The 16172-nt window shown below is 41.6% G+C and overlaps 1 protein-coding gene and 1 long non-coding RNA gene across 4 annotated transcripts in view; one reads left to right on the forward strand and one right to left on the reverse strand.

The window, feature by feature from the left end:
* LOC146653709 (uncharacterized) overlaps positions 1 to 2946 on the forward strand; it is a 364224-nt gene extending 361278 nt beyond the window's left edge. Inside the window, exons 1-5 of one of the 3 annotated variants that reach the window (XR_014907260.1) lie at positions 628 to 926; positions 1005 to 1185; positions 1749 to 1861; positions 2338 to 2406; positions 2568 to 2946. This is a non-coding gene — a long non-coding RNA (uncharacterized LOC146653709). Of the gene's footprint in view, positions 1 to 627; positions 927 to 1004; positions 1186 to 1748; positions 1862 to 2337; positions 2407 to 2567 lie in introns of those variants that run through there. The other 2 variants (XR_014907261.1, XR_014907262.1) reach the window with 2 other exon arrangements.
* Positions 2947 to 11363: 8417 nt separating this feature from the next.
* Positions 11364 to 15828, reverse strand: LOC146653713 (uncharacterized). The gene is made up of 4 exons (XM_085380893.1): positions 15674 to 15828; positions 15414 to 15502; positions 15031 to 15225; positions 11364 to 11665 (listed from the first exon to the last, which is right to left on the reverse strand). The coding sequence occupies exons 1-4, from the start codon at positions 15693 to 15695 to the stop codon at positions 11660 to 11662; spliced, it is 312 nt and encodes a 103-aa protein (XP_085237019.1). The 5' UTR covers positions 15696 to 15828; the 3' UTR covers positions 11364 to 11659.
* Between the last annotated feature and the right edge of the window lie 344 nt (positions 15829 to 16172).

Below are 16172 nucleotides of genomic sequence, written 5' to 3' on the forward strand. Positions count from 1 at the left end.
TTTGACATGAATCATTGCAGGGCTATATGAACGATGCAGATCTAGTTTATGTTGCTATTGTTTCTTATTATACAACACACTGACTTAGTAGCCTGCTGTGTTTTGGTTAGGGTTTTTTTTTGTTTTTGTTTTTTTTTTACATATAATCGAAAGAATCTTCTTCTTTCACTTGCTCCCAGAGGGCGCCATAGTAAATCATCCACCTACTCTTTGCTCATCTTTCACATCAATCCTCCTCATGTCCTCCCTCACTACATCCACAAATCTTCTCTGAGGTCATCCACTTTTTCTCCTTCCTGGTCACTATCTTTGTACAGTTTATTCATCGATACTCGTCTCCATGCACTCCACCGTGCCTGCGCTCTCTTCTTCACCTTCACTACCTCTGCTATGTGTGCCTTTACTGCTACACCTGCCTCCCTCTTATTCACACACACTTATTCTGTCCATACCTCCACCTGCTCCCTATAAAAGCTATAATCCACGGAGATTCCCGCCTGACCTCATCTGTCATCCTGCTTTCTCTAGATCTAGACAGTGCAACTCCTTCTGACTAGGGATGGGTATCGAAAACCGGTTCTTGTTGAGAACCGGTTCCCACTGTTTCAATTCCTTGGAATTGTTTGCCATTTTTGCAAATGATTCCCTTATCGATTCCAGTCGCCCCGAATGACGTCACCACGTTGCGGAGCGTCATTTACCTGGCAGGAAACACGGCGGCTCAAAAGCTCAAAAGTTTGGTTATACTTTACGAGAACGGATGACAACAGGGCAACTTGCAATACTTGCAAAGTAGATACTTCATTTAAGGGAAAACACGTGATAACCTTAAATGAATGTCGTGTTTTTAATTCCGCTCCAGACTCGTGAATCTCAACCCAGCAGCAGCGGTAACGTTTGCACGTCCTCTCCCGTTAATGCGGCAGGTAAATAATCAACTAACAGTGCATATTATGTTAGCGCGATCTGCCTTATTACAAAACCGGCCATTACTGTGCATTTAGGTGACCATTTAGGTGACCATGATGAGAGAGACAGAGTCTGGCTCAGATGCTGGTAGTTCTCGCTGCAGTCTACCGGTAGCATCTCCTTTCAGGCCAGGATAGACGAATGTCACCGAGCAGTGACTAAGTTTGTGGTCAAAGGCTTGCACCCATTTGTCACAGCAGATGCCCCCGATTTTCGGTAAGTGAATGTGTTTAATTGTAGGCAGGGACATTACTGGATATTCTTGTGTAATTGCTACTGAATAATTTATGTTATACTTTGTTATTGCTACAGAAGAATATTTATTTTATTATTTTACATTTACAATTTTTTTTCCCGGGGACCCTGTGACACCCCATTGAAGAGCCGTAGGCTGTGGATCTCTTAAGATCTCACTGTTGGGTTTGTAAGGCCATGTTACTCCTAAATTTCTATCTTGTTCAAAGAGAAGATATAAAACAAAGTTCTAAGCTAATCGACCTTAGTGTTCTCCTTTTTATAAAAAGAATCGATAAGAGAATCGATAAAGAATTGAATTTTTAAACAGAATCAAAAATGGAATCGGAATCGTGAAAATCTTATCAATACCCATCCCTACTTCTGACCATCTCCAAACTTCTCCATCAACACTCTAAAAGCAAACATCACACCTGCAGTGCTTTTTCTTGGCATGAAGCTAAGCCTGTCTCCTTAAACTGGCTTCTTTCTCGTTTCTTCATGGTTTGACTCGTCCACTTCATCCCTCCCTCTTTATCCCATAGCTCTCCACATCAGCACACTTCTTGTCCATCCCTCAGGCATGCGCTCACTCACCAAGATTATGGTGAACAGTCTGATCAAAAAGCCCAATGCCCTCTGGTCTACACCTCCACAGGTATGTCATCTGGACCTGCTGCCTTTCCACTCTTCATCCTTTTCATAGCTGCCCTCCCTTCCTCTTTACTAATCCTCTGCAGGTCCTGATTCATTTACTGTCGTCCATCCATTCTCCTCTCTTTCTCTTTACCATCATAACTGACAAAGACAAATTTGCAAAGCTAGGATCAGACAATATGCTGCATATTTAAATGGTCTTGTTTTTTCTGTCAATCATTTCTGCTGTAGTTGAGTTTTTCACCTTTTCATACATCCACAATTTATTGGAGAAAGACAGAGGTTCAGCAGTTTTGCCTCTGTAGGCCAGAACATATTATTTTAAGTCAAGGCATATCCTGATTGTTTGACTTTAAATCCGCTGTGGTATGTATAGGAGACAAACTGAGGCAAACTAAAGTTGTGTCTTTGTCTAACAAATTATGGACCTGCTGCATGTTAATGGTTTCTGACCTCTCGTTCTCCTCTGACTTTCAGTTTGCATTTCTATGTCATTTGTCAGAAGCTGAAGAGAAATCCAAATGATGCAAGTGATGCGCTAATTAGGTAAGAGAAGTTCAACAGAAATGAAAAGGGGACAAAAAAAGCAAAACAATGAAATAACATGTTTTTTCTAAAGTGAAAGACATTTTTAGCACAAATGATTCATACATTCTTCTGACCGAAGAAGAAATATTCCTCTAATTCTCCTGATTCTCTTCTTACAGGTTAAAATTAGGTTTAAACATGATGGATGGGTAAAACTGAGTTTCTCCAGCAGCCACAAACAGATGTGTGCTTGATGTATTATTGATTTCCTTCTGAAACCTGCTCCATTTTATTTTTTTTCTGCACCTCCATGAAAGATTCAAAAGACCTGAAGGAGATCCTCGATGCTAAACGCTGTACTACTCCTCTCTGACAGACCTGGCTGCAGTTCACCATAACTTTAATATTGATGTCAAGTAAACGAGCGATCCTTTGCTTTAGTGCTGCATCATGTCTTCTTTGAGTTGTTTTGCCCTTGTTGGCTGCGAGCGTTCACCTTTTTCTTCCGACCTCTTTATGGCCGAGTAGTTTTGGTTTATGAGCAGCTGAGTATTTCTAGCTCCTGTCACTTTTGCTTCTACACAGTTTTCTGAGATTTTTGCCAAACATTATGCTTCTTTTTTTTTAAAGAACAAACTATTCAAACATGGTGCAAAATGAAATCCAACACACAGGAAGAGAGTGGAAAACAGCATGTGTTAAAGTAAAAATAAGACTAATATTACTGAACTACAAACAGTTCGTGATGAAGTCATCATATTGCATACCTTGATGAGGTCAACAGACTTTAAAGTGGCAGTGGCAGACCTTTTAAATGAATTGGTAGGTAAAAACAGTGTTGTTCCTGTCGCCTAAGGGTTAGTACCTCTAAAAATCAAAAAGGAGACGTGATCAGAGTTACAAGTCTAACTTCTTATTTATATGTTTAAGGTTTAAGGCCTCAGTTATTAGACAGCACATGATTATATACTACACGAGACACTAATATCAAAATATAGAGCGCTTAATAAATGCAATAGAGTCCCTGTCATAAAGCACACATATTTTAGAAATTTCTAAAAAAATAAATAAGTCAAATAATAAAAGTGCTATGCCATTATTTTTAGACAAATAAAAAACTGAAAACTTTTTGACAGTCTCATTTCTTATTGAATTTCAAATAGTTTCCAGCTGTTTCCAGAGACTTGCCCTGGATGAATCTTTTCGTTGCATCTTTCGTTGCATCTTTCGTAGCTTTTATTTTGGTATTTCCGTTGATCCGTACAATACATTTGCATATTAGCCTAAACATTTAGGTTTAACATTTAACATTTAGCATTTAGATTTAACATTTAACATTTAGATTTAACATTTAACATTTAGATTTAAATATAATATTTAGATTTAATATTTAACATTTAGATTTAACATTTAACATTTAGATTTAAATATAATATTTAGATTTAATATTTAACATTTAGATTTAACATTTAACACTTAGATTTAACATTTAACATTTAGATTTAATATTTAACATTTAGATTTAACATTTAACATTTAGATTTAAATATAATATTTAGATTTAATATTTAACATTTAGATTTAATATTTAACATTTGATGAAAAATTACAAATATTTTACTAAATGTAAAAATTTACTCGAAAAAATATGTTTTTGTAAGGTTTTGAGCTAAATGTGGAAAAATGTTGCCGTTAATTTCAGCATGTTTCACTTTACAAACGGCGCCCCATATTGTCTTGAAGTGGTCATGTGATTGGCTTGCCACGACTACTTTATTCTTCCTCAGTCAAACAGCAGCACTCGTGCGATTGTTTTGCCCCCTTAGCTCCAGGTGTTGTGCTAGACCAGACCTTCACAAAGTGTGGGGCAGAGCCATTGCGCGGGGGGGGGCACGGTATGTAAAGGGGAAAAAAACAAAAAAACAAGGCTTGGACACTGCTAGCATAATGGACAGGTTTTTGACGGGGCTCCCACACAAATGCAAAGGAGGAGATGAAGCATCGCTGAATATGTTTCTAAACCAACTTCATTCTAAGCCAAAGACTAGAAAATATGGTGAAGCTTATCTTCCCTTTGGCTTCACCTGCACAAGTGCCGAGGTAGGGCTCCCCGGCAGAATTGGTTTTCCCTTCGTTGGGAGCAGCGCTGGCCTCTCCAAATCACGGACACACAGTATCACACATTCTTGATTTTTAGTTCACAAACACTTGTTGTAATGACTAACTACTCCTGACATTTTGGAGATGTTAGCTCTTTATACAGTAAAGTTACAGCGGGATACAAATAACATCAGGCTGATCCTGCCACGATTTGTTCCCCGGTTCAAATCACGGACAAACAGCATCCCACAGTTGTTTATGTTTTTGAACCCATTTTGCAGAGGGATTGAAAAATGTATTGATAGCAATGTTGAATATTATTACACCGGAAAAAAAACAACTACACGTAAAATAATCACATCATGACGCCTCTGCCTTTGTAAATAAAGGAACAGTAGCTGCATGTGTGTATGTAAGCGTGTAAAACCTGCAGAAAGTCAGATTAACAGTATTTTGTCTCTACCTGCTATTCTGCAATTCATCTCATGTAAACGATAACGTGGCAGCCTGACGTGAAAAAAGGCACATACCTTTGACGTTGCATGATGAATTCTGTATTCCTCGTCCACACGTAAACGCAAAAAAGGAGTTTTAAAAAAATCTCCGTTTTCGGTGATTCGAAACGCCGTTTACATGTGGAAGAAAGGTCCAAACGCATAGAAACAGCTGCGTTTTCAAAAATACCCGTGTAGGTGTGCACGTAGCGTAAAAGAGTTAGTAGTTTATTTTCTTACTAAATGTAATTTATTGCAGATTACTTGTATTTGCTTAATTGTTTAATAAATGTTTGAGGTATGAAATAAACCGCAATGGAGCAAAATATGGGTGTGTTTGGTTAGAGGATGTGTTTGTGCGTGCGTGCGCGCGCGCGGGGGGGGGGGGGCGAACATTTTTCTTGTAAAACAAAGGGGGGCCTAGCAAAAAAAGTTTGGGAACCACTGTGCTAGACAGTGATCGTGATTACCATCAGCGGGAGCGCCCGCAGCTGCTTAAAGTTGTAGCGTCCAGATTACTTATGTAGTCAGCTACTTCCGTGCAACTGATAGAAGACGCAGTAAGCTGAACACAGCTTCAACCGTCTGTTTGTTGAAAAATAGTAACAGACCGCATTTTCTTGTTAGTAACTGTAACGGCGTTGTAACGATAGGAATAGTAATTAGTTTATTACTCGTTGCTGAAAAAAGTAACGCCTTTAGTAACGCCGTTACTTGTAACGCCGTTATTCCCATCACTGATAACGACCCTATCTAAATACCAGTAACGATTAACGTGTTCCTGATTCTGGCATAATAACTAGTTACCGTGCTCGTTACCACAATAATAACGTAGTTATTATAACGCGTTAACGCGTTAGTCCCTACACTGGCGGATGTGGGCCATGTGTAAGCACATTGTGTGGGCCAGATCTGGCCCATACCAATTTTGCTATGTGGGGATCAGGCTGGTGGTATAATGGTGTGGAGGACCAACTGAGTATTATTTAAATACTAGGGGTGCAACGATACACAAAATTCACGGTTCGGTTCAGTTCGATACTTTGGTGTCACGGTTCAATATTTTTTCAATACAAAAAAAATGTTCATGCCTTTTTAATTTGTCATTTATTAAACTTATAAATATATATTTTAACTCAAAAGTACAGTTTTTAAATTGAATGTTGCTGAAACAAAAGTAATTAAAAAAATAAATATATCTCAGGGCTCTCAAAATTTCAAAATCCCTGGTAGCCCTTCGGGCAGGGACTCTTCAGTTTTTGGTAGCCCAAAATAAATGTAAGTAGCCCGAATAAAAAAGAGAGCAATTTTTTGATTGATGTTTTGTTTCCTTTACAATATTATACATTAAAGTATAATATTGTAAAGGAAACAAAACATTAATCAAAAAATTGTTGAAAAACAAATTACAACATTGTATTACAATCATCAACTCAAATACTTGGTTCTAATTGAACAGAAATTTCTATGAACTTGTAAGAACTGTGTAGAACATGAATCAGTCTGTGTCATATCCTGAATTTGAAATTTCCACTGAAGTCACGGGTAAGAGACAAGTGGAACCAAGATCTAGGCCATTTGCTTTTTGAAGTTTGCAAAGACTGCTAAATTTTGCCAGTGGTAGTTCACTCTTTGCAACATAGTACGCTGTTCTAAACAGATTTTTTAGGTTTATTTTTAGTATGTTATTTGCAATTGGTGTTTGTTCTGGGAAAGATATTGCAGACTGAGCAATAATGCATTTCTTGCATTGCTCATGGGTTCTACTGGGGGCCTTTCTTAAAATGACTGGTCCCAGTAACAAAGGCGCTTGTCGACTCAGGAATCGAGAGAAAACCAACAACACACCCGGAGGAACATTATGTTATTTACACGGGTGCACATAAGTGGTCTGCATGTGCGCATTCGCTGTCAAAATAAAAGACGCGCACCAGATAAGAAGTTGCAACGCGCGTTTGCGTCCATATAAAAAGCACTGTTTTTGTCCGCTAGAGTGGGATTTTCACGGCACATTCCGCACCACATCTCTGTGCGTTCATCATTTGTTTGAAGCCAGCTCACCTCCTGCAACCACTTTTCCGAGAATACGTGCTTCTTTTGTGGTTCGGACTCCTTCTGACATTTCTTTGGAGGTGGAAGAACACCAAAGTAATTGCTTAAAGGAGCTTCTTCGACATCTTTAAGAGTTCTAAACAAATGTCTGTCCTCCTCCAGAAAATCTTATATATGCAAACACGCGTTGCAACTTCATATCTTGTGCGCGTTTTTTTTTTTTTATTTTGACAGCGAATGAGCACCTGCGGACCACTTATGTGCAGCCCCGGTTATATAGCTCGTCATATTGCAGCCACAGAAATTCTTTTGTCCATTAAACCATAAAGCTGCACTTTCTTTTCGCCTTATAGTCTGATTTGTCATAACTTCTCCGTTTTGTGGTAAGCTTTTCTTTGGCTGTCACTTCTTCACCCTGACCTGTCTTATTTGGCTCAGCAGAACTAAAATATATATCCTGCTGCTTTTACACACACACACATAACGGTCAGCGATTCTCTGCGCGATCAACCTCTCACATGTTTAAGCTGCGGGAGATTTCACTTGTCATGTTTGCATAGTAAGCTAACGATTGATAAGACGATATCAGAGGAATTGGTGCGCAAATTATCATCACTCACCAATCAGTACTGTCGCTCTCTATACACAGTTCACCCGATTGCAAAGTGAAAGCAAAAAACAAGCGCAAATTCAAACGTGATTTCAATATGTCACATATTGACAGTGGCTCACCGATGCCAATGACATAATTACCCAGCTACATTTCCGAAAGAATGCAAAAACATTGACATATAGTTTTCCTTCCTACCATAGCCCTACGGGCAGGGCAGAGATAGATTTTGGTAGCCCGACTGGAAAAATCGCTAGCCCCGGGACGTCGGGTTAGCGATTTTGCGAGCCCTGTATCTGATTGAGGAATCACTCATCTTTGGAAAAGAGAGTTTATTACAGAGAAATGGCTCTTTCCAAAATAAAAGCAATACTATACACTTCTTCTGGGCTATATTCTCAGTAGCATATTGTAGCGGGTCAGGGCTGTTCGGGGTTCTGTTTGTACAGTTATGTTTTGTTTATGTTGCCATAGTGACGGGTGACGCCCTCTCGATGCGATGGTGTGTTCTTCCGGGGTCAGAGGGCGCCCTGTGTGTTGCTGTTGTTGTTGCTGTGCGGTTGCCGCGCTGAGCAGTTAGCTAGCGGCAGTGTTCTTCTGCAGATGTCAATAAACGGCTGTGCTCCCTGGCTAGCTCACGGGAAGCAAGACCAAACGACACCTCCGTCTCCTCCTTGTCTGAGCTCGCCACATTGGTGTCAGAAGTGGGACGATGGTGGCACCCCATGTTCTGACCCAAGTGACTTTTCCCCCGCCGGTCGTGACCGGCCGGTGCACCAAAAGAAGGCACCTGGACATTTGCAGGACTTTGTGTGGGGTAATGGGGTCGTCGGGGACGACTGACTCCTTAGATGGGGGCTATGTAGCGGGTCAGGACTGTTCGGGGTTCTGTTTGTACAGTTATGTTTTGTTTATGTTGCCATAGTGAAGGGTGACGCCCTCTCACTGCGACGGTGTGTCCTTCCGGGGGCAGAGGGCGCCCTTTGTGTTGTTGTTGTTGTGCGGTTGCCGCGCTGAGCAGTTAGCTAGCGGCAGCGTTCTTCTGCAGATGTCAATAAACGGCTGTGCTCCCTGGCTAGCTCACGGGAAGCAAGACCAAACGACACCTCCGTCTCCACCTTGTCTGAGCTCGCCACAATATTAAACATATCAGGTCCCCATAAGGAGAATCATGTGCTAACGGCTGTCTAAATGACTCGGGTAAAGTTTGAAGCATGCATGCTTGTTGTTTTTGTCTGCTTCCACTTGTCTTTGCACTAGGATGATGTCGGTGTAAATGTGCAGTCATATTCGTTGTGTTCCCACTAGTGCTGTCAGCGTTAATCTCGTTGAAATGACGTTAACGCCCCGTGCGTGGGGCTAGACGGCCAACACGTTAACGAGCTAACTGCGCTAACACACTAGTTCCCATCCATGTAATTGAGCATTGCCTGGCACATCCAACATACTGTTTTACTTTAGTCCATGATGCGCTTACCTTCAGGGTCATGAGGGTGGGGGAGGTTCAATTTGCCATGTACATATGCGTACCGAACCGAAAGCACTGTATTGACCGGTTCAATATCGATACGAGTATCGTTGCACCCCTATTAAATACCACAGTCAACCTGAATGTTGTTGCTGATCATGTCCATATTTTGATGGCTGGTTCCAGGAGGGTAGCACACCTGCTCACAAAACTCAGATCATCTCAGTTTTTTGTTTAACATGACAGTGAGTTCACTGTACAGGGTGGGCCATTTATATGGATACACTGTAATAAAATGGGAATGGCCTATTGTGTTGCATTGACAATCCAACACAATGGGCAACACATTGAACACATTTTAAGTGGTCAGAAACTTGTAAATAACTCATGAAAGAATAAAGTTATGTTGAAACCAAGCACAACATTGTTTTTCTTGTGACATTACCAATAAGTTTGATGTGTCACATGGCCCTCTTCCTATTGAAAAAACAAAAGTTGTATCCAAGATGGCCGACTTCTAAATGGCCACCATGGTCACCACCCATCTTGAGGAGTTTGCCCCCTCACATATACTAATGTGCCACAAACAGGACTTTAATATCACCAACCATTCCCATTTTATTACGGTGTATCCATATAAATGGCCCACCCTGTACTTAAATGGCCTCCACAGTCACCAGATCTTACTCTAATAGAGCTGCTTTGGGATGTGGTGGAACTGGAAATTCACATTATTGATGTGCAGATGACAAATTGTGTTATGCTGACATGGACCAAAAACCCTTGCCAAACGTTTCCAGCAACTTGTTGAATCTGTGAAACAAATAATTTAGGCAATTCTGAAGGAAAAGGGGGTTCAGTCCAATCCCGGCCTAAAATAAGTAATCTGTGTGTGACTTCCTGTGAAAATTTCTCATTTTTCAACAGTGACTATTCTTCTACTCCTGCTGCTTTCTCCATTGTAAATCTGAATCCACAGCCGTGAGTGATTACAAAATCGTGCTGAAAAAGGACTCCTTCTTTTATAATTAGAAGCTCTAATCAGCCACTGGCTCCATCAATCACTGAATCCCAGAGTCCTTTTGCAAGCTGAATGGAGGAGTATTTTTTTAACTTTTAAAAAACATTCACTTCTACCTCTGATCTTTTTGTCTCTGGTAAATTATAAAAAGTGAAAGTGTTAGTGCAGTTTTGGAAAATTTTGAAAAGTCACCGGACAAGACGTTTAAATGTAAACTTGGTCAAGTCTTCAGATGCATGTCGACAAGTAGTCATAATGATAAAACATAAGGTGAAGGGAAAGAAAATTAAATGAGCAGTGGGGCACAGTTTAAAAATGAACCTGTCTGGTTCCGATCGTTTGTCAACGTGAAGTGTGCTTCACAGCTTGTCCGCATCTTCCAACCACAAAAAAGGGACACAGCCTACTTTTACTGGCTGCTTAAACTTCATGAGTTAAGTCACAAAAGTAGATTTTTTTTCTTTGTTAATGGGTTTCTTGTATGACCACATTATCATAGGGTTTTTACCTTACTATATAAAGTGCCTTGAGGTGACTGTTATTGTGATTTGATGCTACATAAATAGCACTGAACAGAATGTTGTAATTGCTGTATTTGATGACCTGTAATTGGTTTGTCAATGACATCAATGTGTTAAACTGGAAGTTTCTTACATATCTGATCAGTGTCAGGCCAGGCAGAATTTAGGCTGGTGGTCCAATGTCATACCTGCTGAGTATGACTCTTTCTTTCCCACGTCAGTAGTTCTATCAATAATTTAGAGCAGGGATGTGAAACTCATTCTACATCATGGGTCACACACAGCTCACTTTGATGTTAAGTGTCTTTCCATATTTTTTAGGTTTTTGAAGTGTGATCAATTTATTTCTGGGATTTTTTTTTTTTCTAAGATGGCAAATATTTGTTCTTGCTTGTGCACGACTACTCTGCCCTCAACTGATCCATCCATCAACATAGAGGCCAGTTTCCAGGAGGAAAGAAAACACTTAACATTTTACATCAAATGATCTTTAATTCACAGTTTCACAGGAAAACTGCTTCTTTTAGTATACGTACACGCATCTAAATAAAAAAAAAACATTTACTTAAAAAACAAATTTAAAAATAAAAACCCAACTATTATTCATAAAAGTCACCGGTTTAAGAAGAAATATTCGAGTGGTTTATTTACTTTAGTCCAACTCTTTTTTATTTTACCAAAACAAAAATAAATGACAGTGACAGACAACAACGATCTGTGTATTTTTATTCGTTCTCGTAACAGAAAGTATCTTCACACTTTTTTGCTTTATGTGGACATTACTGCCATCTTGTGGTGAAAAACCATACAGGCCAGGAGTGGAAAAAAATGGGGGTAAATCCTGCAGACCTACTGTTTGTTGTCAGAACATTAATTTCCAGGAATCATCGGTTTTGTGTACTTGAGACATCAACAGAAGGACAAAAAGAAAAACTGGCACACTCACTTAGTCGACAGATGATATTATAAAAAGACTAACATAGCAGTTTGGTCCCCGAAGAAGCATCAGTCCTGAAATGACAAAGGGAATAATCCCGTTACTGCTGAAAGGAAACAATGATTTATAAAGGAACACTTTAAAAGCCGGGGGGAGGGCAGGAATATTGGGAAATGTAATCAGGTCACGACTGATCCAAGTGTGGCACAGCTCTCATATCTCTCTCTCTCTCTCTCTCTCTCTCTCTCTCTCTCTCTCTCTCTCTCTCTCTCTATACACATATATATATATATATATATATATATATATATATATATATATATATATATATATATATATATATATATATATAAAACACCCAGCACGCCCCTGCGGGCGGTTTATCCTTCAAGCTTGGGTCCTCTACCAGAGGCCTGGGAGCTTGAGGGTCCTGCGCAGTATCTTAGCTGTTCCCAGGACTGCGCTCTTCTGGACAGAGATCTCCGATGTTATTCCCGGGATCTGCTGGAGCCACTCGCCTAGCTTGGGAGTCACCGCACCTAGTGCTCCGATTACCACGGGGACCACCGTTACCTTCACCCTCCACATCCTCTCGAGCTCTTCTCTGAGCCCTTGGTATTTCTCCAGCTTCTCGTGTTCCTTCTTCCTGATATTGCTGTCATTCGGAACCGCTACATCGATCACTACGGCCGTCTTCTTCTGTTTGTCTACCACCACTATGTCCGGTTGGTTAGCCACCACCATTTTGTCCGTCTGTATCTGGAAGTCCCACAGGATCTTAGCTCGGTCATTCTCCACCACCCTTGGGGGCATCTCCCATTTTGACCTCGGGACTTCTAGGTTATACTCGGCACAGATGTTCCTGTACACTATGCCGGCCACTTGGTTATGGCGTTCCATGTATGCCTTGCCTGCTAGCATCTTGCACCCTGCTGTTATGTGCTGGATTGTCTCTGGGGCATCTTTACACAGCCTGCACCTGGGGTCTTGCCTGGTGTGATAGACCCCAGCCTCTATGGATCTTGTACTCAGAGCTTGTTCTTGTGCTGCCATGATTAGTGCCTCTGTGCTGTCTTTCAGTCCAGCTTTGTCCAGCCACTGGTAGGATTTCTGGATATCAGCCACCTCCTCTATCTGCCGGTGGTACATACCGTGCAGGGGCCTGTCCTTCCATGATGGTTCCTCGTCTCCCTCCTCTTTCTTGGGTTTCTGCTGCCTGAGGTATTCACTGAGCACTCGGTCAGTTGGGGCCATCTTCCCAATGTATTCTTGGATGTTCCTTGTCTCATCCTGGACTGTGGTGCTGACACTCACCAGTCCCCGGCCCCCTTCCTTCCGCTTAGCGTACAGCCTCAGGGTGCTGGACTTGGGGTGAAACCCTCCATGCATGGTCAGGAGCTTTCTTGTCTTTATGTCAGTGGCTTCTATCTCCTCCTTTGGCCAGCCTATTACCCCAGCAGGGTACCTGATCACGGGCAGGGCGTATGTGTTGATGGCCCGGATCTTGTTCTTACCATTCAGCTGACTCCTCAGGACTTGCCTGACCCTCTGCAGGTACTTGGTGGTTGCAGCCTTTCTAGCGGCCTCTTCATGGTTCCCATTTGCCTGCGGGATCCCCAGGTACTTGTAACTGTCCTCTATGTCTGCAATGTTGCCTTCTGGTAGTTCAATCCCCTCAGTTCTGACTACCTTCCCTCTCTTTGTTACCATCCGACTACACTTCTCCAGTCCGAACGACATTCCAATGTCATTGCTGTATAGCCTGGTAGTGTGGATCAGTGAATCGATGTCTCGTTCACTCTTGGCATACAGCTTGATGTCATCCATGTACAGGAGGTGGCTGACAACTGCTCCGTTCCGTAGTCGGTATCCGTAGCCAGTCTTGTTAATGATCTCACTGAGGGGGTTCAGGCCTATGCAGAACAGCAGTGGGGACAGAGCATCTCCTTGGTAGATCCCGCACTTGATGGTAACTTGTGCTATGGGCTTGGAGTTGGCCTCTAGTGTTGTACGCCACATCCCCATTGAGTTCCTGATGAAGGCTCTTAGGGTCCCATTGATCTTGTACAATTCTAGGCATTCCAGTATCCAGCTGTGGGGCATTGAGTCATAGGCCTTCTTGTAATCAATCCAGGCAGTGCACAGGTTGGTCAGTCTGGTCTTGCAGTCTCGGCTGACTGTTCTGTCTACCAGTAGCTGGTGTTTTGCGCCTCTGGTATTCTTGCCAATTCCTTTCTGTGTCCCGCTCATGTATTGACCCATGTGCCTGTTCATCTTAGCCGATATGATGCCTGACAGGAGCTTCCATGTAGTACTGAGGCAGGTTATTGGTCGGTAGTTGGAGGGGACCGGTCCCTTCTTGGGGTCCTTGGGGATCAGGACCGTCCGGCCTTCAGTTAGCCATTCCGGGTGTCTCTCGTTAACTAGCAGCTGGTTCATTTGTGCTGCCAGACGCTCGTGGAGTGCAGTCAGCTTCTTCAGCCAGTAGGCGTGAACCATGTTGGGCCCTGGTGCTGTCCAACTCTTCATACTGGAGACCCTTTCTTGGATATCTGCCACTGTGATGGTTACTGGACCCTGTTCAGGGAGGTCGCTGTGGTCTGCCCTCAGATCCACTAGCCACTGAGCATTGCCGTTATGGGTTGCATCCTTCTCTGAAAGACGAAAGAGTAGGTGTTCCCCTGCTGCGGGTTAGTCAGTCAGATCTGATCACAGTCTGAGCTCTTTAGCACACAAAGAGAGCTGGGTGTGTCTCATCTTGTTAAACTGCAAGTACTGGTAAGGCTGGTTATGGCTGTTCCATAGGAACCAAAGATTCGGCAGATAAGGGTTAGGGTTAGGGTTAGGGTTAGAGCAGAGGTGTGACAGGTTTGTTACAAGTTTAGCTGCAGGTTTATAACTACAGAGACACGTTCACACACTGAGCACTGACAGCTATGTGGAGGTGGCCTGTGTGTGTTCACTGTGCCAGCCCCGGTCATTTTAGTTACCTAAAACTAAAAACAAAAACTAGATGGGGAGAAAAGACTTTAATGAACTAAAATAAAAATTAAAAATAAACCTTTGAAAAAAATATTTTGTGAGCTTGGAAAAGGTGAATCACAAAAAAGAAATTACCTACTGTCCTAAATACATTCCTTCCAATAAAATAATAATAATAATAATAATAATAATACAAACTACACTAAAACAAGAGAATCCACCCTGGAAAATAACTTCAACTAAACCGAATTAAATACAAAAAGAAATCAAAATAAAAACTAATTAGAAAAATACGAAAACTATAACGACTTTGGCTACAAAATACTAATAATAAATACAAATAATAATAATAATAATAACAACAACAACAATAATAATAAAAATCAACTAAAACCACTTTGCCTGATCAGGAGATGAGGAAGTGATCCCTGAAACTAAACCGTACAGGTACACCTACCTCATCACTGCTGGAAGATTTGCCTCCATGCTTCTTCTCCTTTTTCTTTTTCTCCTTCTTCTTCTCACCATGTTCCTTGCTGTGAGACTTGTCCTTATCCTTGTCCTTATGCTTGTCCTTGTCCTTATGCTTGTCCTTGTCCTTACTTCCAGACTTGTCCTTGTCCTTACTTCCAGACTTGTCTTTGCTGCCTTCCTAAAAATATACAAAGTTTACAATTAATAAATAGTTTTTTTTATGTCGTGATTATTGTAGTTAATCAAAAGTAAGGAAATACGAGAAAAACCGGTTTACAAGAGGAGATGTCAATTCTCGTCACCGTGTTTATGCAACTCCCATCCGTAGCGCACATTTTGTTCTGGAAAGCGAATTAAAAGTCTTACCTTGTCCTTATCTTTGTTCTTGCCCCAGGGCAAATTGAGTTCATCTTTCTGTGCTTCCTCCTTCTTTATCTCCTCGTCCTTACCCGCAGCTGCCAAAGACAAAGATGGGACAGGGTTTTAAGGACCATGTGTCCACATATCGCAATATGGAGCGCAAAACCTGTTCGCAGGTTTTGCGCGAACAAAAGCGCAAAATCTTCGAACAACAGAAGAGTGCAGCTAAAGAAAAAAAAACACGTAAAGCTGCAATATATTTTTACCTTCTGACAGATCGAAACTCATTGTGACTATTACTTATGCGCCTCTTCTCTCCGATTCCGAAACAGACTCTGTCAGCGAGCTCTCGCTGCTACTACTTTTCAGGAAATCTGGAGTGACCGACCGCATCTAAGTCACGTGTTCAACACCGCACCACGCCCCGCAAACGCAGTTCGTTCTTGCGGTGAGGTGAGAGGGAGACGTTGTGAGGTAGTGTTATATTTCTTATTTGTGCGTATTTGATACATAACCTTGCTCGCTGGCCTGTCCACCGTCCACCTGCTTCCCCCACATCAGCTGCGATAAGCTCCATCCCTCCTACCATCCTCCCGGATAGTCCCTCTCCTCTTTATTTCAAGGATGCAACAGTGTCCATGTTTTTCAAAATGACTTAAAAATTTGGATTATTCTGACTACAGAATAGTTTTCAACCCTTCCATGATCTTTTAAAGAAGAGGTAGATCATGTTCATATATGTCTTCTTCTTTGGATGATAGAGCT

This window comes from Rhamphochromis longiceps, linkage group LG14, assembly GCF_057381845.1.
Source record: "Rhamphochromis longiceps isolate RC_006_pf linkage group LG14, R_longiceps_female_GT1.1, whole genome shotgun sequence".
In the NCBI taxonomy this organism is placed as follows: Eukaryota; Metazoa; Chordata; class Actinopteri; order Cichliformes; family Cichlidae; genus Rhamphochromis; species Rhamphochromis longiceps.

Coding starts and splice junctions, on each gene's coding strand:
- LOC146653713 (XM_085380893.1), bottom strand. CDS start 15,695: ATGAGTTTCGATCTGTCAGAAG. Junction 15,503..15,673: donor GAGTTTCGATCTGTCAGAAG/GTAAAAATATAT, acceptor TGTCTTTGGCAG/CTGCGGGTAAGGACGAGGAG. Junction 15,226..15,413: donor AGAACAAAGATAAGGACAAG/GTAAGACTTTTA, acceptor GTATATTTTTAG/GAAGGCAGCAAAGACAAGTC.